The following is a 24,385-nucleotide window of genomic DNA, read 5'->3' on the forward strand; positions in this document are numbered from 1 at the left end:
GTAAGGGGTAGCTGGACACAGCCATTCTGCATGGCAAGGTACACTAGGTGTGCCACACACACATCCCTTGTCATTTTGCCCAGGATGACCCTATTGCCTGGAAGAACCTAAAATAATTTTACATAACTAATTACACTCAAAACAAATTCCATTATCCTGAGCAAGAGATAGAATGATGCTCTGATAAATGCACTGATGCTGGCTGTTCTTCACAACTGATATAAAATGACTACACTTCATTTTGCTTTGCTGTTTGATTTCCCCAACTTATTTTATAATTTGAAACTTAAAGCATACACACCTTTTTCATTTGGGGTGAAGTAGGTGATTTTTCTAAGAGTTAATAAATACGTGTCGCTGAGAACTCTGGGGCACAGTTCCCCTCCCCTGAATTATCCCCTTGGGCCACAAGAAGGGGCAGGTAGCAGCTGCAAATCTGTAACACCTCCATTTCCAGCTCAGCCTGCATGCTGATAAGCCAGCCCCCAGGCCAGGGCATACCTGCCTGCCTGGCCAGAGCCACAGGAGTGGGGCACTGGCAGAGCCACCACTGCTGCCCTCGCTGCCCCAGCACACACACAGCAGCCCTGGGAACCAGCCTCTCTGCTGGCTACCCTCCTTTAGAGCTCCCTCTGTTCAAAACATGGCTTACACCAAATGGTTGGACCTCACCAAGACTTCTGACATAATGCTTAGCCTTTTAAAATCATTAGATGTCCACCTCTGTCCAAGTACTAAGGGAAAAACAAGGTAAAGGAAACAAGCCCTGCAGTGCTGTTGGTTATGTCCACCCACATCCATACTTTGGATGCAAGATTGTAACTCTACTGCATTTAGCACAGGTTTCCCACTGGTTGCCCAAGAACCTGGTTTGTGAGACAGGGCAGAGCGTGAGATGTTCATAATAACATGACTGCTTTTTATAATACATTTATTCTTGTTTCTCAGCAAACGTTAAAATATTGCTGTTGGGAAACATGGTATAATAATGAAATGCTAAGAGGGATGAAAGTGCGTCTCTGGTACTATTTTGAGAAAGTCATGAAAAGCACTACATCTTTGAGAGCACAGGGGTTTATTTTCTATTTAATTTAATCTACATAATTAGAAGGAAAATAAGACATAAGCCTGAAATAACATAGGAATAAAACATGATCTTATGTCTAGTCACCTGCCAATTACTTCTACGCTGAAAAGCAAATAAAATCCCAAACCCCTTAAAAAGTAAAGTGACAGAGATTTAGTTGTACATTGAAACAGAACTTAAACGGAATTCACCAAACAGGATGTCCTCCCTCTCTGCCCTCTTCTGCACTCGCGCCACACAATAAATAATTCTGTTAAAAAGTTGATCCATGGAATTGCTTTATTTATTTGGGCACTGCATGTGCGTTTCTCCATAGCTCTGCCAAACATACCTTCCCACAGACTTGTTGCTTCAGTCCTGGGCCTCTCTTAAATGGCAGACACAAATCCCCAGTGAATTAGATTGAGACCATCATGCTAATTTTCACATTTAACCAAAACCAGATTTAAACTTATGTTTTCAAAGGTGGATGGCTAGTGGAAGGCAAGTATATTTCATGCTTTTAAGAGGAGGTAAAGTTACTTCTGCTCTACAAATGACATTAAGAAATTCTCAAAGAAATTTGACAATAATACGAACTCAGAACACAGTAAATTATATCACTTGGCAGCTAAACTGGAGAACTAAGTCCAGAATTGCCAACAAAACTCAAGACACACATTTGGATATATGGAAAGCTTTGAAATGACTAACAGAAAGGAGCCTGCACAGGCATCTTGTGAGACCTATAAAGAACCTTATCAGTTTGGGGTTTTTTTAAATAAAAGTGTTCAAAAGGAGAAGATAGAACAGACAGACCATCTGCAATGTAACCACATAAAAGACCCCTGGGCAAATCCAAACCCATTAGCAGAAGTGCTTGACAAATCTGACAAAGAGCCAGATGCTGCTTATGGAGGAGCCTCTTTCCCTCTTTGTCATCTGGGTCCTCTGACTTCTGTTCCCAGAGGAGAACAACACTGACTGGTGCTCAGACTAAGCTGAGTGTGGAGGGAGCTGAGGCACAGAACTGCTCTCTGATAAGACTGTCTTAACATAAGGAGGGGAGGCAAAGCCCAAAATATGACAGCAGGCTTAACATGCATTTGTGTAATGTGTGGAAGATGTAGGTGGTAGGAAAAAAGAAAGTAAACTTGCAGTTACCTTATTTACATGTGGTCTCAATCACCTTATTTGCATGTGGTCTCTTTTTATCTGGATTTTTTTTTTTGTTCATTCTTGTCCTTAGCTGTGATAGAGTTAATTTCTTCTCAGTAGCTGTAGCAGCGCTGTTTTGGATTCAGCACGAGAATGTTTTGGTTTTGGTAAGTCGTGTTTATCCTAAGTCAGGGACCTTTTTCTTTTGTGTCTCATGCTCTGCCAGTGAGGAGGTATGCAAAAAAGGCTGGGAGGAAGCATGGCTGGGACAGATGACCTGAATGGGCCAAAGGGATATTCCACACCATGGAATACCGTGTCCATCTTACGAACTGGAGGAATTACCCAGAAGTGGGGATTATCTGAGTTCTGGGATGGGGTCTGCCATTAGTCAGCAAACAGTGAGGAACTCTATTGTGCATCACTTGCTTGCACTTTTTTTTTCTTTTTACTATTATTTACTATAATTAGATATTTTCCTTTGCTTCAATTATTACAAAGTTTTATCTCAAGCTACAAGTTTTACATTTGATTCTTCTCCCCATTCCACTGGGGTGGGTGTGTGGAGGGTGAAGTTGCGTGGAGCTTGGTTGCTTGCTGGGCATAAACTATGACAATTCTATTTTTATTTCCTACTTATTTTTTCTCTAATGACTGATCAGGGCCTAGTAGGATGGTAAAGAGGTAAATTCTGGTATGGTAAATATGAGCACAGTATAATAACTGAGTGGTGTTAGTTAACTGTTTACTGAGTACATGGGACTGGCTGACAACATTTAAAATGTGAAACATCTAGCCAAGAAATTACACTTAAAAATATCTGAGAAAAAATGTGATTAATGTAAAAAGCCAACCAATCTCAGAACAGGAGATTTAGATCTCAATGGGCATTTTCTTTTTATTGTCTACATTCTTCTCAGAATTTTTTCAGCTATATTTGAAGTGCAAAGTAGGTGGAATCAAATACTTTTACTATTCAGGCTCACCAATGGTAAAATATATTTAGAGTATACAAGAGTCAAAGAAGTTGGAACAGAGTCTGAATTAGTTCTCCTGTGTACTGCTGTAACGTGATATGACAGAGCAAAAAATAGACCACAGAGAAAGAAACAGAGCTCCTTCTCATTGTTATTACATGTGCTGCACACGTAAGAAGAACAAACACGCTTATTTTACGGCTCAAAATCCAGTTAAAATTTTAGGATAAGGCTCTAAGAGACTACTGGATCAAGCAAAAACATTTGTAGGTGTAATCCTAGGTTATCTTCTTTCACCCAAAATCAGTATTTACCCTAAGATATTCCTGCAGATTCAACAATTATGAAAGTTTGATGGATACATTAATTAATCCAGGAATCCTGCTCTCTTTAGCAAACTCAAAAATCACAAGGCACTTTGATCTTCAAAATCTCCAGATTACTTCCACTAACACTTCTGTTAGAATCTTGTTTATCCAGTTTTTCAATGTAGTGATAAAAACAAACAAACAAAACCCCAAAACCAAACAAAACCCCAAAAATAAACACAAACAAACAGACAAAAAAATCCCTTAGGTTTTGTTGCTTTCATTCATTCCGAATTCTGACCCATCACTGATTCAGGTTAATGGAGACCTTAACAGTGACATGATCTGGCTTGGGATCACAGGGATAAATTATTATTAATATCACAGAAAACATGTTATGTCCAATATTAACAAAAAACCTTAGGAATTTTTAACAGACATGAAATATAAAAAAATACATTACTTTTATTGTTATAAGCCACAGGGATCTGTTAATATAAACCATTAAAATACTTCCCTGTGATGTCATCAGTTACCATGTATTTGCACTCTAAATAGATTGTTGCAATTTCTGTAAACATATCATATACATTTTTAGAACTCTTTGGGGGTTTGATCCTGAGCCAACAAAACCTGACGGGCAGACAGTGACCAGCTTCAATAGGCCTTGGGTAATCAGAAGAGTGATATTTTTAAATTTAAAGCATGAGAACATCAATGCTCAGAAGGCAGAGAGACACCACACAGACTGATCTAAAAAAAAAGGAGAGACTTGAATTGCCTGAAAACTACATGCCTGACAATAAAAGTCACATAGCAAGGCACTACTCCTTGCAGAAACCGTAGTGCAGTTGTCATGGTTGCTGTGTATCACTCAGTTACACGTATGTGAAGAATCATCTCCCAAACACTTTGATTGATTCCAACTGCCTAAGTGGCATGCAGACTAAATGAGAGCACAAAACTCTAATAAGTACCAGATTTGTATAAAACATTCTCTTCAAGCTAAGTCTGTCTGTCCCAGAATGTAGTCTTTATGAGAAATCTTATTCCACAATGAAGTTATTTTAAAATTGGAAAATTGTTGTATGTTTTTTGTCAGTCACTGTCTTGACTGAGTAGTTTGGGCTTGATCCTGCCAAACATTTCTCTTAGGTGAATTGCTTGTAACTGTAGTGGCCTCACTGACATGAATGCTATACTCTGGCATATACCATGCCTCTTGTTGACTAGTTTTTCTTCTAGTCTCCAAAATTACTTGTGACAATCTTTCAATTTAATTATCCTGTCTTTTCATAGAAAATTTGTTTTGCTGTTTCTCCTTATACTATGCTCCAAGTCCAAGAAATACCAGAAGCTAGTCAAAAAGTCTTTTCCCCGGCTAAAGATTAATCTTATTTTTAAAGGTTATTCCCTTCTGGAATTGACCGGTTATGCAGAAATGCTTGATCTGTAAAATTGAAAGAAATGCTTTCATTGCCTTTGGTCAAATTGTGTATCTCCCTGGTTTTACAATAAATCAGCAGATCAACAGGTGATTGCTGGTGGAGTCTCCACGGTTTCCCAGGGGAAGAGGGAAACAGTAAGGTGTCAATAGAATGAAGTTCAAACAAATGGCATTTCCAAATTTCCTACCTTACATGTCTACTTCAGGATGAGAGGAATTTCACCTTCAAAGTCTAAATCAGAGTCCTACCAATAACTAATTTCCTCAAATGAAGGCCATTTATCACGTCATAATGATCTACAGATTATTCAGTATGGGATACAGTGGAGCTACACTTCTGACTCAGAAAAGCATTATCCTCTGGTCAAGATAAGCCTACATATTGTTCACAAGACAACAAACCCTTACCTTCTAAAAAAAGCTTCTAAGACATGGATGAGAAAAAAATTAGGAAGCCTAATGTGTATAAACAACACATAAGAAAGCCAGGTAGACTGGTTTGTTCATTTTCACTGCGCAACGAATACTATTTATTTTCTGTATTATAATTGCTGAAACTTTAATCACAATTTCCATACCTATTGCTGGCTTTTCTTGCTCAGCAGCTCAACTGCAACTCCTCTTTACTATGTAACAATAATGATATTCATCTCTTGAACTGCAAATAAATGGCAAGGTGCTGCTGATCCCACTCTACTAGGAATGCGTATGCAGATAGTCACCAGTTTGCAAAGTCATGAGAAGGCATGAAAACTTCATCACAGAATCTGTCAGGTGCCTGTAAAGCCTGATTTGGGCTCAGTGTTAGATCTGGTAAATACGGGCCAGCCAATGCCTGACTAACAGAATGAACCATCACCATGATCATTCTGAGATAAGATTCTTAAGGTCTTGTTGAGGGAATTAGTTGGTGGAAGAAATTTCAGGTGTATTTTAGCTGAAACCTATAAGAATGAAACATGATGGTTCAATGGTTGTTTGTTGGATGCAGATGGGTGTTTGGAATAACATGCAGAAGATACATGTTACTTTTATTTTAATTTTTTTAGAGTATATGAATGGTTGTGAAAACAGTTTGGTAATGCACGCATGCAGCATTAGCATAGCTCAGATCCAGTGATCACAGTGAATACTGCATTCACAACAGTGAGCCCAAAACTGCAGAGGAAACAAACTTTGGTCAAGAGAAGTGAATGGGAAAACTGTGGTAGCTCTCACTGACATTCAATACTATTTACTGGTGAATGCATTAATGACAATAATTGTCTCTGGATGTTCATGTGCACTCTGTATCCTGATCAATTAAAAACCATGAGTAGGTATCAAAATGAGACCAGTGAGAAAACGTGAAAGCCTACTTCTCATTCAAAAGTTTTAAGAAAGACTTTTAAAATGAAACAGAAACAGGAATTAATATATTTTAAATCTTACTTTGTGGTGCACATAGAAGCATGGGTGTTGAAAAACAGAACAGCAATCATCTGATGAACAGCTGCAATCTATGCTAGCAACCTCACTGAAACCCCACCCTGAATTGAAATATTGGAGGCCTTTTTAAACACATAAAACAATCCCTGTGCACTTTTTTGGATAACTGCTTTATCTGGCAACTTGATCTGTGCATAGGATTCAGTATTCACCAGTGATCATCACTGGTGAATTTGTAGTTTGGTAACACATAGGGACAAACCCCATCTAACCAGTATCAATGCAGTAACTGTAGTGTCCCTGATTTACACTCTTCTTACAGCATCTGATAAAGTTTTAAATGGGAGGATTTACTTAAAACTGGGTTAATTTCCTTTTACTTTGCTTTTAGATATTTTTTTAAAGTGTGTAAAGGAAAAGTCAAGAAGAATGGATATTACTGGAAATATTGGATACACAGGTTTGTAGTAAAAATCAAGCAATAAAGTGGAGGGCTTCCTGCTCTATGGGGCTTAATTTTAACTTACTAATACAAAAATCCATTGCCCTTCTGTACATACACAAGTAATGTATTTTTGACACTATGTATCCTAAGTATTCCTAAGTTGCTTTGTCAGCTTTTATCCCTAACTTACAAAACTACTCATCAAAACCTTCAAGTTTTCCCTTTCTTCCTATAGATAGCTTCATCACAACATAAATATCATAGCTTTAAGAAGGAAAGTACATGAGATATTAAGCCATTTTCCTTTACCTTTCCAGGAAAAAAGAAACTGTGTTTAAACTGTCAGAAAAATCTCTTCACTCTGCTGCAGTCTTCCATCCTCTCCAGATGGTAAAAAAACCCATTTTTTTTTTTCCTATAATCAGTGAACTTTGAGGCAACAGCAGAAGACCCTGCTGAATTTCCATTTGCAATGACTTCCACTCCCTCATTTCATTTCTCTCCTCCCTATTTCATTTTATAGCCCAGAAAAACCAATACTTACTCTCATGCCTCAGTTCCAAAAGTCAAAGATGTGACTTTTGTCTTGCAGTGGAATCTCTGGCAGGCCTGGTGGTATGAGAAGGAGGATTTGGGGGTAGGAGAGATGCATTCATTAAGCAGACTGCTATGTCAAAGAAAGATGCTGCCCTGGGATGTGTGGCCAAATAGAATATGCGGTTACTGAGTGGGAGCAGGAGTCTCAGACTTCCTATTTAGCATTTTACCAGACTTCAGAATAACATATATTCTAGCATTTCCACAGGTCATATGGTATGAGGTTTTAAGTGTAGCTTACAGGTTTCAGGGAAACAAAATTATTCCTTATTAGAATTAAAATGGCTTTTTTATTGCCTATGTAAAAAGGAAGGTTGTTGACAATTGCAAACAAGTTAATTTTCAAGCACTGCACTAGACTTCAGCAATTCTTGTATGACATTGAATTTCATGAAGGAGCTGTTCAGCACACTGGGGATTGATACCATTTTAAAGTCACCTGTCATAAAAGAAAATTAAGAGCAACGTATGTCTGTAGGCTCTGAAGACAGGAACTTCTCTCCCTAACCTTGCCAGTGAATTTGATACAGGGCCAGCATGTCAAAATGGCCCATCATGCTGCTCTTGCCTGCTCCAGACTTGTGGTGGAACAGTTGGCAAGTCCCAAGTATTCACTGCCTCTGTATCGCACACCAACATTCCCAGAAAGCATTTTGCATGACTGGATAACTACCCAGGGTTGCTGGGTGAATTTGACTTTTACTACAGAATTATGAAGAAAGAATGCCATAATATTAATACAGCCACAACACCACCACTGTAAGGTATAATGCCATCACCTAGGTATAAAAGGAAGTATTCAGAACTCCTTCATAGGGGCTTGATTAAAAAACTCCCAAGAAACTATGACAGAATTTGTAAGACAAAGTTGTTTGTGAATCAAAATATCTGTCAGTGACATTGACAAGTCATATGTTTCCTTTTGTGTTTACAGCTCGCCTATTCACCATAACTTCAATTCTTAACTACAGATCCCTCTCCCTCTGTGCAAGTTACTTGTCCATTAAGACGAGAAGCATTTTCTCTAAATAAATGCTGGGAAGGTTGATTTTTATTGCATGTATAGCTGGTCACTTGTGGAAAGCATTTTTTAACATGCTGCATAGGTTAGTATACCCCTTAAAAATTTAGTAGTCACATCTGCAGTTTGACTGCCTCTTTCTAAAAGACAAACCCAGGCCAAGCAAGACAAAGAATCTGCTGATACACACATGTCACTCCAAGAATTCTCCTGACAAAGTTCCCACACCCAATTTAATTACTTCCCTACTGTAAAAACACTTTCCATCTGCATTTATTGTAATAGTTTCAAATCCAAAACTAACAGACTATAAAGCTAGCTAAATAAATGAATGATATTGGCCTTAGGTCCCAAGCCAGGAGCTATTCTGTAAGGCTGTGTGTCTCCAGCATTCATTTTTATGCTGATGTTTCATTTTATGTGCAGTGTTTTCACTTAAGCCTTGTTTAGAGAAGAATTACCTTGCTCCAGGCTCTGAAGTGTGATGTGCCACACAGAGCCCTCTAGTGCTGCTCCAGCCCAAGGTCTGTCAGAGATTCCCCTCTAAGACCAAAAGTCACATTGCAACCAAAAAATCCCACTTCAGGCTGTATACACAGCACTGCATATGCTCGGGCTTGGAACACTAATTTCAACTCTGTCTGATATAACCTCCAACTGAGGTTGCAGAGCTCAAAATGAAAAGTACTTCTGTTTGAAAATGCATTTCAAAAAATGAAACTACTAGATTAACTATTTGTAACATGGGTTCTCTTGCACATTCAGGAGAAAAAAAAAGTATCTTGTTCCTCAGACACAGCATGAAGAATTTAACTATAACTTGTAAGAAATTTCCTGATGTGCAGAGATAGTAACACTACATTGCATTCAGGGTCCTCAGGTTTGTTGCAGTTTGTTTTCATCATGCTTTGATGAAATAACATCAGTCTGGAATTCATAGATTTTAAAGGCTTGAGATACAATAATCTCATTTGGCAATCACAACACTTAAAACTACACACTTGTATATGAGTGTTATGCTACACTGGGATTCTCCATGGTGTCAAAATAGTCAGAAGGAATTTGACCTTTATAATAAATTTTAATCCAAAGCAGCAGCACAGCAGATAAGTTTTTCATTTAGAAGTTGCGAGTACTGAAGGGCAAAGTGGGCTTCCACTGAAGTCCTGGTCAAAACTGCTACTGACTATGCTGAAAGCATATTTGGACACTGAACTATCTCATCCCTTTTCAGTTCTAATCACACTAAATGAAAATACATATTAATAACAGACATGAGCTAATCAAAGAAATTCAGATGGTACATAGTGCAGCTCAAGGCACAGATACTATAATGGCCTTGGATGCTGCAGGTGACCCCCAGAGGATCCTGCTGCAATAATTAAAGAACATAGTTAAGATATAGGTAAGGATGGGTTTGGGGTACAAACCTTGAATTATTTAACTTTTCTGAGTTTTAGTGACAATGCTAGTGAAATGTCAGGTTTATTTTGTAGCTCTCCCCTCACAATGAAAGCTTCTGACACTGAAGCTTTCTGAAATAGTCTTCTATACAGAAGCAAGACAAAGACAAGGAGCACTCACTAAATATTGAAGAAAACTATCCTCCAGTTTACTAACCACAAGGAAGACGCACATCTAAAACAGCTACTACTTCACTTGCTCAAAATTATCCATACAGGTATATACATGTGTGGAACATGGAAGTTAAATCCTTTTCCTTTTCCCCATGTACATGATATTGGAAATGACTGTGCTGGAAAGGAATGTACGTACGGCTTCTTTCCAGCTTATGAACACAGCATGTTTTTCACATGTGAAAACAAAATGAAGTTTTGGCAAGGGCAAATTTTCCCAAATAAATAGTTTTCCACAATGGAAATAGACTATATTTTCAATAAACTTCAAGACTCAGATATGCAGTAAAGGGATAACTGAAGAAAGTGAGATCCGATCACACAGATTTCCCTACACTATTTAAGAGTTGGTATTGTTTTTTAATTGAATGTGACCATTCAGTGCTATGCCATCATCTAAACTCAACAACCCAGACTCTAGGCTGCATCTTTGACAGGGAAAAGGGAAAAATCCCTTTTCTAGAGTGAAAACCATTACAACTGATCCAACCATTCGTTCTTTGCAAAATATAACTCCATGGCTCTGGTGCTACAAATCCACGGCCCAGCTCAGCCTCGCTCTCCGCCACCGCACCGCAGTCAGTCGGCGTCGGCCCTCCAGCACCATACCTGGGATTCTGCGGCTCTGAACCATCGGACTCTGGACACGGCTTCTTCACCTGCAGGAGCAAAGCAGTGCTGGTTACTCTCACTTGAAACACAACTTCCTCTTGCTCCCCCCCCCCCATTCCAACAGAACTTAAAGCGGATCCTGCTCTGCTCACCGGGATCTCTATAAAATATTTCCCGCACTTTACAGCAGCGGTTTGCTGTACTAAACAGTGTGTTTCATTATTATCCCATGAACAGCTGCCAACTGCACTTCCCCAGGCTCCATTAGTGGGTTAAATGTTCAGCTAAAATAGCTTGGGGAGTAGACTTAACTAGGAACAAAGAAACCAAAGAACCAGGTTCCCCACTTTGAAATGAGAAAGCCATACTGTTCTCAGCTTGGCCAAGAAATGTTTCCCCAATTGATACTGCTTCTGTTTCCTGCTAAAGCTCAAAATAATAAACACCAGATTCTGGGACAAAGCGCACCATTAGTTAAATAATTCATATGGTATTTTTAATTTTGCGAATCTGCTAACTGTATGTTAACTATATTTTCCTATTGCAGCAATGAATACATGCACTGTTTTCACTCATATTTGCAATACATAAGTACATAAAAGAAATTTTAGCTTCCAATTTGATCTCCGCAATACACTGCTGTAGGCTGATTGGAGGTGATAAAATCCATCACTGTCAAAAAAAAATTAGAAAACTGTTCTCCTACAGACTAGGTATCTCCTTGGGATCTTCATGATTTCCAGCAAAAATTTAATTGTACCTTCTGGTAATCTAAATTACTTGCATTTTCAGCAGAGGAAAAAACATTTTGCTCACTAGCTCGCTAATGTAAAATCCAGGGCTCTGTGGGAGGTTTTGAAGTTCCAGTTTTAAAGCCACCTAGAAATATCACTCACTGAGGCTCACTTGGTGTGAGAGACACAATAAAACAAACCACTCCCTTTACAACAAGCAAGTTCAACGACAAGTTTCAGGATACCTTGCATCAAGAAACTCTTCTATACTTTTTTGCTACTTTAAAAATATTTCAGAGAAAAAAAAAGTGACTTTGACTCACTTCTATTTAAGTTATTGACAAATGACAAAACACTCACCAGGCCCAACAGAAAAAAGGATTAAACTAATGCTAAATATTTTATACATATATAAGTTATCTCAGCTGAATGCCATGGAACATCACTCACAGAGATGAGCCACTCATAGAGCATGAGACACAGTCAGGGCTCACACAAACCCAAACCTGACAGACAGTATTTCATAAACATTCAGGTGCAAACATCATTGCTATAGCTTTATGTTAACCACATTGTTATTAAAGTAGCATAACATCTGAAGTACGGTAAAATACTTCAGATATATAAGCGTATGACCATCTGCCATGAAAAATGCCTTCAGTGTGCATTATATACAAACATGAGAAATAGTTATTCAGATTATTGTGTCTCCTGAGTGTGTCAGTGTCAGAGGGAACTGTTCAAAAAATATATTCAAGATCATTTAAAGACACTGAAATTACAACAGCCTCTCCTTGACAGGACGTGTTTAATTTCAGGAGCAGCTTGTCTCAACTGAGTTACAAAGGTTTTGACCAGAAAAATAATATTTTCATTTAATATATAAAATATAATTTAAAATTATTGGAAACATAATGTATTTAGAGCTATAAAATACAATAACATAATTAAAATTAATTAGAAAAAGAAGTATATTAATTAGTAAAGAAGTACTATATATAGCCTAGTAGCTATATAGTATAAACCCTAGTAGATCTTTTTCCATGTCCCTTTAGCATACTCACTTCCAGCATATTTTTATTATCTCCTTGCTCTTAAATTTACTGGAATTTATACATTCCTTTCCAATTTCTCTTCTGTTCTGTGGTTGCCACCAGCAGCACTGTCTCTCACATTTGCACTGGGGCTCAGATCTCACTCCCCAGGAAAGTTCAACCACTGTCTTTAATCAGCTGCTGGAGAGTCTGTCACCCAGACATCCCAACACCCTGTGGTGGGCAACTACCACAGCAGCCCAAAGATAGTTCCAGCACGCATTAACATAATCCAAGCACTTTTAATATACAGAATATATTAAGACCCCTGGTTTTCCTGGGCAGGGATGATGCAGTAATTCAGTACTCACAGATGAGTTTTTCTACTATAGCTCACATGACGACTGCATTTTGTTTTGACCAACATTACAAAGCAATCTAAATATCTGAAAGGTTATGCTTTATCCATATAAATTAACATTAAACATAAACAAAAAAAAAAAAACAAACCAAAAAATTAGCAACAAAAGCCCCAACTGATAAATTTAGATAAATGTTGAAAGGTCACAGCAGAAAAGCCACTGATCAATTGCATCAAAAAGACTCACTTCCTGTGTGATGCAACAAACTTGGGGAGGAAAAAAAAGTGAGTATTTTTTATTTAAGAATATTGCAATGAAAGCAAAATGCTTAAAAAGTGAGAGTATTTCAGGTTTGACACTTGGAATATAGATGATGCAGTTCATCCATGAACACTATCTGAAGAAATGTGCAAAAGCACAGAGATTTGGCTTGTCCTCTGAGACTAAATGTAAACTTCATTGTGTACCTTTAGGTCCCTCTATGAGAAAAAAGATTTAATAAATAAAAATGTTATTTCTTAAAGGACGAACAGGCATGGGATTTTCTTTCAAGTGGCCATATGGAATCAACACTATTTCTGTTCAAGGCTACTCAAGTAGCAAAACAAATTCTGTTATTCATAAAATTATGCCACCCTTGAAGGTGAACAGAAAATCACTGTGAAAATGTCTGATCAAAGACTAAATATTGTTTCCTTTGTCTTCAGCTGCACTGTTTTACCTCTTAATCTGCCTTGCTGACTGTTTTCAAAATAATTAACTTTCACTAACACCACATTTATTTACATTCTCATGTGTTAAATGCTATAAAAAGAACCTTTTTCTTTACTCTTGCTCTGTTTTCCTTTCCCCCCTCTCTGTTTACACAGGTTTTCTCACCATTTTAGTTAAATGCATGTTGAGAATCATTCACAAGAGTAAGATTCCAGTTTCAGTTTGAATTCTGTTGAACTGCACTGATCTTGCCTACTCTGGTTGCCTGCTACAAAATGTTTGTAAAGTTTCAGCTAAAAACCTTCAAAAATTTGTGAAAACAGACTGCTGTGTTCATGTTTTGAATGTCACATCATTATGCTGCTAATTGCTTCAGCACCTGAAGGTTGGAGGCAAAATCCCAAAACTGAAAGGGCAGGGGGAGAGTTACCAATACCCAGAAATGATAATTTCTGTGAAATGGTGTCCACATTTATTTCAGTTTGTAAGATACTAAAAGGCCTGTTGTCACACTGTTGGTGAACTCCTGCTGCAGTGAGGCTCCTCAATTTCTGAAGACCCTATCTGCATTGAATACTCTCCATCTCAAAGATGCTGGTGCTGAACAAGCCTTAGGATTACTTCAGAGTGCCAGGAGAACCCCATGTTGTTGGGAAATTTGACATTATCAAAACTCTCCCTCTTTGCTTAGTTCTAGCCCCCACTGTGCAGTGCCCTGGGTACAGGGTACCCAGCAGTACCCTGATGAAAGAAAAAAACCCCTGTAGACTCAAGTGAAGGGAGGAAAAACAGGAAAAAAAACCCCAAAAAACCAAACAGGGAGAGGGAACAGAAATCAGGGCACAAAAGAAGAATGGGCACTCCATGGTGGCAAAACTAGAGGAGAGCAGAAGCCAAGTGAAAAAAAATGTGACAGATGTAGGGGTGTGGTGTGGACAGCAGAAGAACACTGGGACTGGCTGAGATGGAACACCACAGTTTGCTCTCCTCTCTTCTAGATTTGGGCCTAACACTACAAATACAAGCCTAAGCACTCATCAGATACCTGTGAAACTCATTACAAAAGTCATTAGTGACCAGTCTGCCCAGAGCAATGGACTAGTTCTGCTACTCCAGCTGTACAGAAGACCTAATTAATGATCCAAGCTGGAAAAATATACTTTGACCTTAGATGATTGTGTATAAATGTTACTTTTATGTAGAAAAATGAAAGTCTCACTTGGCTTAAACTTTTATTAAAAATAATCAAAGTTTTATACAATTTCTAACTTCACCTGACTTGGTACATCAGAATTCAAATATGAGCACTGTTAAAAGTGTCTGATAATTTGAGGTCACTGTGAAAAAGATATGCATTTATTAGGCAGCAAAAAAAGATATGCATTTATTAGGCAGTAAATGCAATAAAGGTATATGATAAATATTTACATGATGAAGGATTTTCTATTAATTGGGCTTGGGATGCTTCATGTTTAACAAAGATAGAGTGAGGAACATTAAAAAAAAAATCTAACTATGCATTCACTGGAAAAAAAGACACCCCCTGGAAAGCCTAAGATGTCAGGTAATAAGATCTGCACCATAATGTGCAAGAAGCAGAATTTCCACAGGCCATATTAATTCTGGCATTTCCTTGCTTCTGATGCTTTTCTTTGCAACATTAACATCTTTTAACATGATTTTATTGGACCCCATTACACTAAATGTTAAACCATGAAATGGTCCTGCTCTATGAGGTGTTCTCACACACACACACACACACACTGGTGGTATTAAACTCATAATGCAACACAGGTGAGAAATCCTTTCTAACACTTACAGCTGAAAAATCTTGCCACATCAGCACTAAATTACTCTGGCAATGAATCTGCTGAGTTCCCTCATCTACTGCACCAATTATGGCCTTGAGGGTCCCTCCTAAATCAGTAGGGCTGTAACAGGGCTGAGTAGAGCCTGCAATGCTTTGGGCCTGGAGGAAGCAGCTATGCATGGTGGAGCTGTGGAGACTCTAACATCATGGAGACAAGAATAAAGAAAGGAAAATACTTTTGGCAGACCCAAGGACAACCTCAAATCACATCTTTGTGCTTCCTCAGCCTGTGTGATTGCTCTGGAGTATGGGCAGAGCAAGTGCACTTTGGCTGCCTGGATGTTTCCCTACAGCAAATTACTCTGGAGGAAGTTGACCCATCTCTGCTTGCTGTCCAGGGAAGGGACTATGTCTGTAGAACAACTCCAGGAGAGGATGGCACAGGCAGGGGAACAACTTGATGGTAATACCAGGTAGAAGAATATGACTCAGGATATTGACACTGTCATGAGTATGAATAGTAAAGAAAAGTAATTCTCCTCAAATGTTTTTTAGATGCTGACTTTGATAGTGTTTACACGGAGTTTTATAACCATCTTGACAACAAAAAAACCTTAATGGAGACTGTCTTTACAATGCCTTTGTACACATCATTTGCCAAAGATTTCTTTTGCTGCCATGATGTCATTGATACCACAAAACAAATAATGTCATTTGCTTGACCAACAAAAACAGGGGAAGGTTTTGCTTACAGATACAGCTCTGGGATTGAGTCACAAATTGTAACCATGCAGAAAATCTATGTGCTTTTGATTTAATTAAAAAAAACCCACAACCGAACAACAAATATTCTTGAAAGTGAAGCAGTTTTTGATGGCTGAATTCAAATAATACTCCAACTATGTATGTCCTGTGAAGACAAAATCTCAGTGAAGCTTCTGCAAAATCAAACATATGCTGAGTAGACCTAGAGAAACATATGAAAAGAATTCTAAATAATCCCAAATTCTGAACTGATTTTTTTCACATTAATTCACTATTCTGCCACACTTCCATAAACCTAGTGACAATATTAAAATTATATAAAGTTTATATTAAAATATAATATTAAATGAAATTAAAATCCATATGAAAATGTAAATGAAAATGTAAGACTACACAGTTATGCACAAGCAAATTTTAATTACATTTCTGCTGTAGTTAAAACCCAAACACTGATGCTACTGTTGAATGAAAAAACTTGAAGCAATAGAAAATTGACTTTTTCCCCCTATCTTTCACAGTGCAAAGACTGTACATAGCTGTATTTTATTTGAATCACACCCTGAAGTATGTTTGTCATACTTCAGCAGATCTGAAAACAAGAGTTCTGACTGCAATGGAAGAATGAATAAAAATATGCTACATAAATTGATTTAAAATTCACTGTTCAAGGAGTTTTTTGGTTGTTGGTTTGGTTTTTCTTCATAAAAGTCCATATGAGCTATTTCTCTATTGGAAACAACATGTCTGCTCACCACCTAAACTAGGTTTAGCTATTCAGTGGTCTCTTCTATTTTCTTAGTAATGAAATCATTCATTATGCCATCAACTACAATTGACAACTCTAATCAAAACAAGATTAAGGTTTGATTTTTTAAAATAAAAGTATAGTGCAAATTATTTAAAAGTTTTGAGTATGAAAGCAGACTGCTGATGCTAACCTTTGCATTTTATGTAGCACAGTAGAGGAGACTCATATTCAAAGACATCAGATATGTTTCCATGCCTCTAAGGGGTGAGAGCAAGGTATGGGAACAAGAAAAGTCAGTGCTGTTCCACCATCACTTCTGTTTTCCATGCAAAACTTTCCTGAGATAGATTTGTTCTCGATGAAATGCATAATTGCATGTTTTTACAGTAGTAACTCTGGCCAGAACCACTTGGAGATGTACACCTAACATGCAAGGAATACTAATCCAGAAGGGATATATTTAGTATTAAATACCTACAGTTCAGGCATCTAAATCAGTCTAGGCTTGTCACATAAGGGCTTCCTTTACACCGAACAGAAAGATACAGATGTATTTCACCGGACCTAGAGTAGTCATCCATTTCAGGCAGAGGGGAATTACACCAAATTAACTGTGACTAATGGCTTCTACTCTCCACTTACCTGCTGAAACACAGGTAGTTGGGAAACACTGAGGAAACTGAATGGTGCTGCAAAAGAGAGAGGACAAAGCCTGTGTGCCTCATGACATCCTCCACGAAGTCTTCTTTGTTGGCAACATCGATTATGACAACGGAGAGGGATGTCTCCCATGGAAGTTGCATGCTTTAGAGCCTCAGCTCCTTTGAACCAGTCACTGAACTTAATAATTTTAAGAAGGAGCTATGTCTTAAAAAGCGTACAATAATCTTAAATGCTTCCACTTCTTGAGATGACAATCTTCATGACTCTCACAATGTTTTGGGTTTTCTGTACAAATTGCTGATGAGAACAGTGTGGACAAACCAGGGACCAGTCTATGGACAGCCCAAAGAGCTGCAAAGAGGCACTGCATTTCATTTAGGTCTTATTTCCCCAGGCTGGAATGATGAGCAGTAACACACTAGAGCTCTTGCTGGTGTGCACATTACATACACACTAAAGTTAACTGGAATTTAATCAATCCAGGTAAATGCCTTTTTCATATTTCCAATGAGACTATAATGATCATTTTTTTGGGGCACACTGCACAGTCTTACCATTGACACAAGCCTTTCATAAATCAGAAAGCTTTATATAAATAAAACATAAAACTCTGTTTCTATTGAGAAGTTTTAGAGAATGAAGGTATCATTAAGGTGACATGATTGATAAAATCTGAGACAACTTTAACTCCTCAATTTTCTTATTCATATGCTGTTGTTGGGGACTAAACATTCCTTCCTTGGTAATTTCTTGCTTGTGGAAAGGTTTCCTATGTGTTTGTTTTTGCAACATGACTAATGGGTTCAAACAGTTCAGAGCTCTAAGCGTTTTTAAAATCCTTTATACCTGCAAACATTTTTAAAACACATTTTAAACTGCCTTTGGCACAAGTGCACTAAAAATATCAGAGGGTGTAACAGCGTAACAGTCAAGTCATAATTTAAGAGATTGGAACCTGTAAAGTGCTAACTTGTACATTTTGAAAAGCATTTATGCATGCACTGTGGGAAAAACTGGCATTCTCTTTTCCTTTTTGTTTGTTTGTGTACAATGAAAGAAGGAAATATGCCTTCCCTTAAATGGTGGGTCAGGCAGGGCAAATGCCATACTACAATGACACTTTTTGTTTCAGCCTGAGTTACCTAATAGCTCAGAGCTCACAGAATGCTTTTCCCTGCAGCTGGGAGGGTGGGCCTGGCTCCCTTTGAAAGAGAAAAGAAAAAAAAGAATGAAAGGAGAGGAGAGGAGAGGAGAGGAGAGGAGAGGAGAGGAGAGGAGAGGAGAGGAGAGGAGAGGAGAGGAGAGGAGAGGAGAGGAGAGGAGAGGAGAGGAGAGGAGAGGAGAGGAGAGGAGAGGAGAGGAGAGGAGAGGAGAGGAGAGGAGAGGAGAGGGAAGAGAATTCAGATTCATGAAAAAATACTAATGCACTAACTGGTTTTCTGTCATTCTCTTTTCTTTCTCTCATATAATTTTCCTAGCTCTCTTCATCCCCCCCACCCACAACATCTCTTAAAAATGCCCACACCAACCTAAATACAAACCTTTAGCTTTTTTTTTTTTTTTTTTTTTTTTCCTTTTCAAGTCAGCACTCTATCTCAGTGAAGCTGAATCTGCAAGTATACCCTTGGTGTCTTCCTGGTATCTCCAAACTGGCAATAGTTAGAAGGTACCATTCTTAATCTAGACATGGAAAATGCTTACTGCTTACTTCAGTTATGTTCCCATGATGTCCTCCAGTTTTTTTTTATTTAAGTGTTTGCTTTTTAAATATCAGCATTCCCAAATACCATTGATCTCTTTTCAGGCAAAAAAACCCCAACATACTGAAATGCAGGAAAACAGTTATGCTGTGCAGTGTTTTCTAGATTTCACCTTGTGATTCGTCATCTCCACAGAAATATTGTAAGCAAACTAGGTGTATCAAAGCTGCTTTGGAGGTATCATTTAATATTCAAAGTAATACCAAGTCATCTCCTGTTATATGCATAAAATTCAGAATCTTCTCAGAAAACCTGAACTTATTTTCTTTCCTCCTGTTTTTCAAAACCAACCAGGGCCAACAAATGCAAAGAAAAAAAGAGTAAACTTTGAAGCTGAAATTTAAAGCAATGAAAGTCAGGAAGTTCAAAAGTTAATGTTCCTATGTCTGTGTTAACTTGGCCAGGTTGCAAATAGATCATGCAAATACTTCAAGCTATTTTGTTAAAGGCCTTTAGTACTGTGCCATAAAGCATAATAAAACATGTTGTTTTCTTTTCAAGTGGAAACCAACTTGTATGAGAAACAGTACAGTGTATTTCTACTGCTAATGCTGACTTCTCCACCACCAGTCAAGTATCTCTGCCTCAAGGCACATTTCTGTTCTGACAATGCTGGTGTCTCATTGGAATCCAGCTTCCCCTTAGCTCACCCAAGAGCTTACGTACTGACCCCCACAGGAACAAAGGACAACTTCTCTCCTGACTCGTTTGCCTCATCAGAAAATAATCTGTCTTTCCCGTTGAGATCAAAGAACACTTGTCACAATTTTTCCATCCCTCACTTAGCTGAAATTTAAACAAATGGCCTTGTCGATCATCTCCTCCTTTCTTTACTTCACTATCCTGGTTTTTACCAAGGAGCATATTGATACCCCAGTGCAGTAAACAACATGATCTCACATCTCTCAAATACTCATCCCCACTACAGATGATTAAATACATACATGTAAAATATTCTGATTTAGCAAAGCATTTATTTTACTCTCCTTGTACTCTTTTGTTTGTCTTCTGTGTTTTTAATATACATATTGCAATGTGCCAAGGTTAAAGGAGATAAGCCCCCAAAAAACGTGATTTATTCTTGGTCAAATATGCTGTGTTTCTTAGCTCCATTGAGAGCTAACCCACCAATGCTGGGCCAGTGTTAAGTAAGCAAGGTCTAAAAAACCACCAGTTTCACTATCCTCTCTGTCTAGGAAAAGCATACTCATCAGCTGTATTCTTCATCCCAGAGCTAAAGGGACTTTAAAGGATTTAAGGACAAGGATTGTGGTTTTGAACTATATTCAAAAAGCTCAAGAAGAGAAAAACAGCTCTAATGTGTTCACCATACCCTTACTTGATGCGACCTTTGTACTAATTAGTTTTCAAGCACTGAAGTCTTCATAGAAGTACAACCTGTTTAAGAGTGAATGAATACCTGACTCAGATCCTGGTCTGACAGAATGAGATGGAATACTTTGGGCACACTGAAAGCATTGTATATGGATTCAGCTACATGACAACTTGATTTATTGGCAATCCAGAGTTCCTAGGTTGAGGTTTGAATTATTCCAGACAACACGGTAAGCTCTTCCTATGAGCTCTCCCAAGTTTAGCCACTTGTTCACTCATGCCAATTTTGCTCAGATACTTTTCAGCCAACTTTTCTTCACTTTTGGTCTTACCCAAGCTGTATGAGCCAGAAGTAGTGCTAGAAGACCAGTTATTACCTGCAGTGTCTGCCAGCATAATCCACCCTGTGTGACCTGTCCATCACACATATGTCATACAAAATCAGAGGTAACGTTGCACAGCTCCTTCAGAAAAGGAGAGAAACTACTGCAGATTTTCAGTACACTTCTCAGCGTGCAGCTAGTAAGAAGGATTCAAGTCACTTCTGTGTTTTTTGGATCCTTCTTCATCTCTCAGGAGAGACAACCATATTCAATTGACAGTGTTGTAAGTGACACAGAATACCAAAATGATGAGAAAATTAAACTGAGCATTATTCACAGACAGTTAAGAACATCTGACTTCTTCATTATCTAAACATTGATAATTTTTTCAGTAAAAATACCTGTTATTCACTGTGCTCCTTCACAACCCTGAAAGGCAAGAGCACATTTATGCTGAGTGCGTGTGCAGAGACCCGAGGACGCAAAGAGGCTCTTTGTGACCAACTGCAATGACTGCAGAGTGAGATCCAGTTCTGCCAAATTCTGCATGGCTTCAGCAACAGCTGCCTGAGGTGATGCTGTATTCACTCCTCCAGCAAAAGACATTCCCTGAGCAGAGGGGTTGTCAACCTTAGCACAAGCCCACAAAGATTTAAGCTTAGGCCTAAATCGGATTGGGGCGGTTTGGCCTGTTACTGTCAGTGCAACAATTCAGAATAATGAAGGTGAGTCTGAATATGCCTTAGTAGGACAGGAGGCTCAATTAATGCCAAGAAGCAACAGGTGGACAGAGCAATAAGACAGGTTGGAAGGAGATGAACAAGGTAATATGAGCAGGTAATATGAACATGATTTTAGCCCAGCACCTGTCTACCTATTAACAGCTGGCAGAGTCCTGTAGGCATTGTGGAAGATGGGAATTATGTTAAAACAGTACTAAAATAAAATAAAATTGGAAAAAAACCTACCACAAAGCCCCAACAATAAAAAGGGTTCTGCTCTTCTGTGGTAGCTTTTCTCTTGGTAGTAGATCAAAGGTATTCAGCTATAAATATCTGACTTTTCCACAGATAATATTTATAAATCTGATCATGAACAAATGATTTGGTCTATGAAAACAGCCTAAGCTGAAGTCATCAGCTAATTGTACAACAATAGTATTTTTGCACAATGCACTGAGGCTATTCCAATTAAAACCACCTGCTTTAAATACATGCAAATGACTAAGCTACAAATAATTTTTAAAAGTGTGTTCAAAACTTTTGAAAAAAGTGGAAGGAGAAGGTAATAAATGCACATCATAGTCTAATTAGAGAATTACCAAGTAAATCTCCTGTTCACTAACAGTGAACAGCTGTGCTTTTTCTTAGCTTCATACATTTCTGTTCTCCCACATTACTGAAGCAAATTTGTTTAGAATTTTAGCAACAACTTCTAGCAGCTGTTCTAACAATTATAAACTACATCAGATAACTAAGAACTTCAGTGACCTATTCCTCTTATAGTAAGGACTCAAAAGATTATTTGTATTCCAAACTACTTGATGAGGAAAATGAAATAGTCAGTTTTTTGTGGCCCAGATATTATCCAACTGGATATAAATAATAGTGCTGCAGTGTAAAATCTCACAAACACTGGATTTAAATTAAAGACCTATTCACATGCATTTGTGTCATCAGGGAACCAAATTTACTTTGTTTTTCGTTACTTTAATTTTCAGTGACTTTGGAACATGTCAGTAAAAATGAAGAAAATGCTGCTAGGAAAGAGTCCCTATTTTTTCTTCTTTTTTTTTTTTTTAAGGGGCATAAGGAAAAGAATAATAATTTAGCAAAGGCAAACTACAGATAAAATCCTTTCTAATAAACACATAGGAAAATACACTGCACATACTATGCACTATAGTTACTATATGCTATTAAGCATCACAGAAGCAAACTCCTATGTAGTGAGACTACTTTTTATACATATGATTTAGATTTGATTGTTGAAATATTAATGAACATTTACAACACAACTTTCATCAAAAACCCTGTTAATATTGTAGGGCTAAAATATCATTCAGAGAAATTAATCATAAAAGGATAAATGATTAATAGCATCTATATCCAGGAATACAACATGCATTTGGTTGTATACTAGTAACGACAACAGCCACAATTAGAAATCACATCAAAAATATTTAATTTTGTTTTTGCCACTTGCATTGTGCTGTAGTTCTTAGCACTAGTCAGAATAGCTGTATCTACAGCATAAGGTATGTAAATAAATCTCAAACTATCAGCTAATAATATATTTTTCTTTATTCGCCAAGGGGGACAACATCAGAGGAAATACAGCTCTTAAAATACTGCCACAAGAAGGAACCACTTGACAGATCACATTTCAGCTCACATGTAGGCCAATTTTGTCTCTTTTTTCAGGTTTGAAAATTTGACTGGTAATATCTCACTATAGATCTTTATTATATCTAAAGAGATTTTCTTTTATTATTAATATTATTATTATTAATACTATTATTATTAATGCTACATTAAAATTCATACTTAGAAAATATTTGAAACTATGTTTTGATTTTAAAGGTGTTTTATATACAAAATAGTTGAACTAGTTTTCCAGAAGCAATCAATTAACTTGTTGGGGTTTGTTTTTCCAAATTCATACCATTTTGTTTATATTTGCTGTCCTCCAGTAAATTCTTTAGCCAGCAGGCAATTACTTGGAATAAGGAATTCTTCCAATTTATTTTGGATGGTTTTATATACCCATCTCAAGTATTAAAGAAAAAAATCTCTTTAGTTTAGGGAAATATAACAACCAAGATTCCCTAAACTCTCAAAGCATTCAAAACAAAAATAAAGAGACAGTTCATAGTGATGGATGAATTTCATGTACCCAGGGCAATGCCCAGGAGTTACAATAAGGTACAATAAAGTACATTTTTAATGCATCTGCAGCCATTCTTCCCACAAGACTCTGTGCATTCACCCCTATTCCAAACAAGTGAGCAAGTGTCCTTTGTCTCCAGCTCAACATGCCAAATCTCCTGCATCTTTCAACTCTCCTCCTTTCTCTCCTGTCTCCCCAAACTGATCCTGGAATGTTTTGGCCACGAGGTTAAGAAAGATTCCCCCATTTATCACAACCTGCCAAGCACAACAGGGTCACAGTCCCAGCCCCAGTGCTATCACTTAGCTAATCCAGCCGCGGCACAGGCACGAAACTTCAAAGATATTTTGCCACGGGCAAAAGTTAGTCCTTATTTGCTTTAAAATCCAAGTATCAATCAAGTTAAACTGTGCTTCAGTGAAGCTAACAGTCTGAATGTTCAGAGCAACATGGACATTTGGTTCCTAGCTGTGGCTCTAATTGAATGCAGAGCTCACCTGGGATAGCAGTATAAATAAGTCAAGTACAGCAAAAATCTCATAATGGGACAAT

At 37.8% G+C, this 24,385-nt stretch overlaps 1 protein-coding gene across 7 annotated transcripts in view; it reads right to left on the reverse strand.

The window, feature by feature from the left end:
- EYA4 (EYA transcriptional coactivator and phosphatase 4) overlaps nucleotides 1-24,385 on the reverse strand; it is a 140,238-nt gene that overhangs the window by 54,654 nt on the left and 61,199 nt on the right. For all 7 annotated transcript variants that reach the window (XM_036381015.1, XM_036381013.1, XM_036381014.1 and 4 more), the window contains exon 3: nucleotides 10,694-10,743. In XM_036381015.1, coding sequence (XP_036236908.1) covers nucleotides 10,694-10,743 — 50 coding nt within the window. The remainder of the gene's footprint in view (nucleotides 1-10,693; nucleotides 10,744-24,385) is intronic.

Source organism: Molothrus ater, chromosome 3 (assembly GCF_012460135.2).
Source record: "Molothrus ater isolate BHLD 08-10-18 breed brown headed cowbird chromosome 3, BPBGC_Mater_1.1, whole genome shotgun sequence".
Classification (NCBI taxonomy): Eukaryota; Metazoa; Chordata; class Aves; order Passeriformes; family Icteridae; genus Molothrus; species Molothrus ater.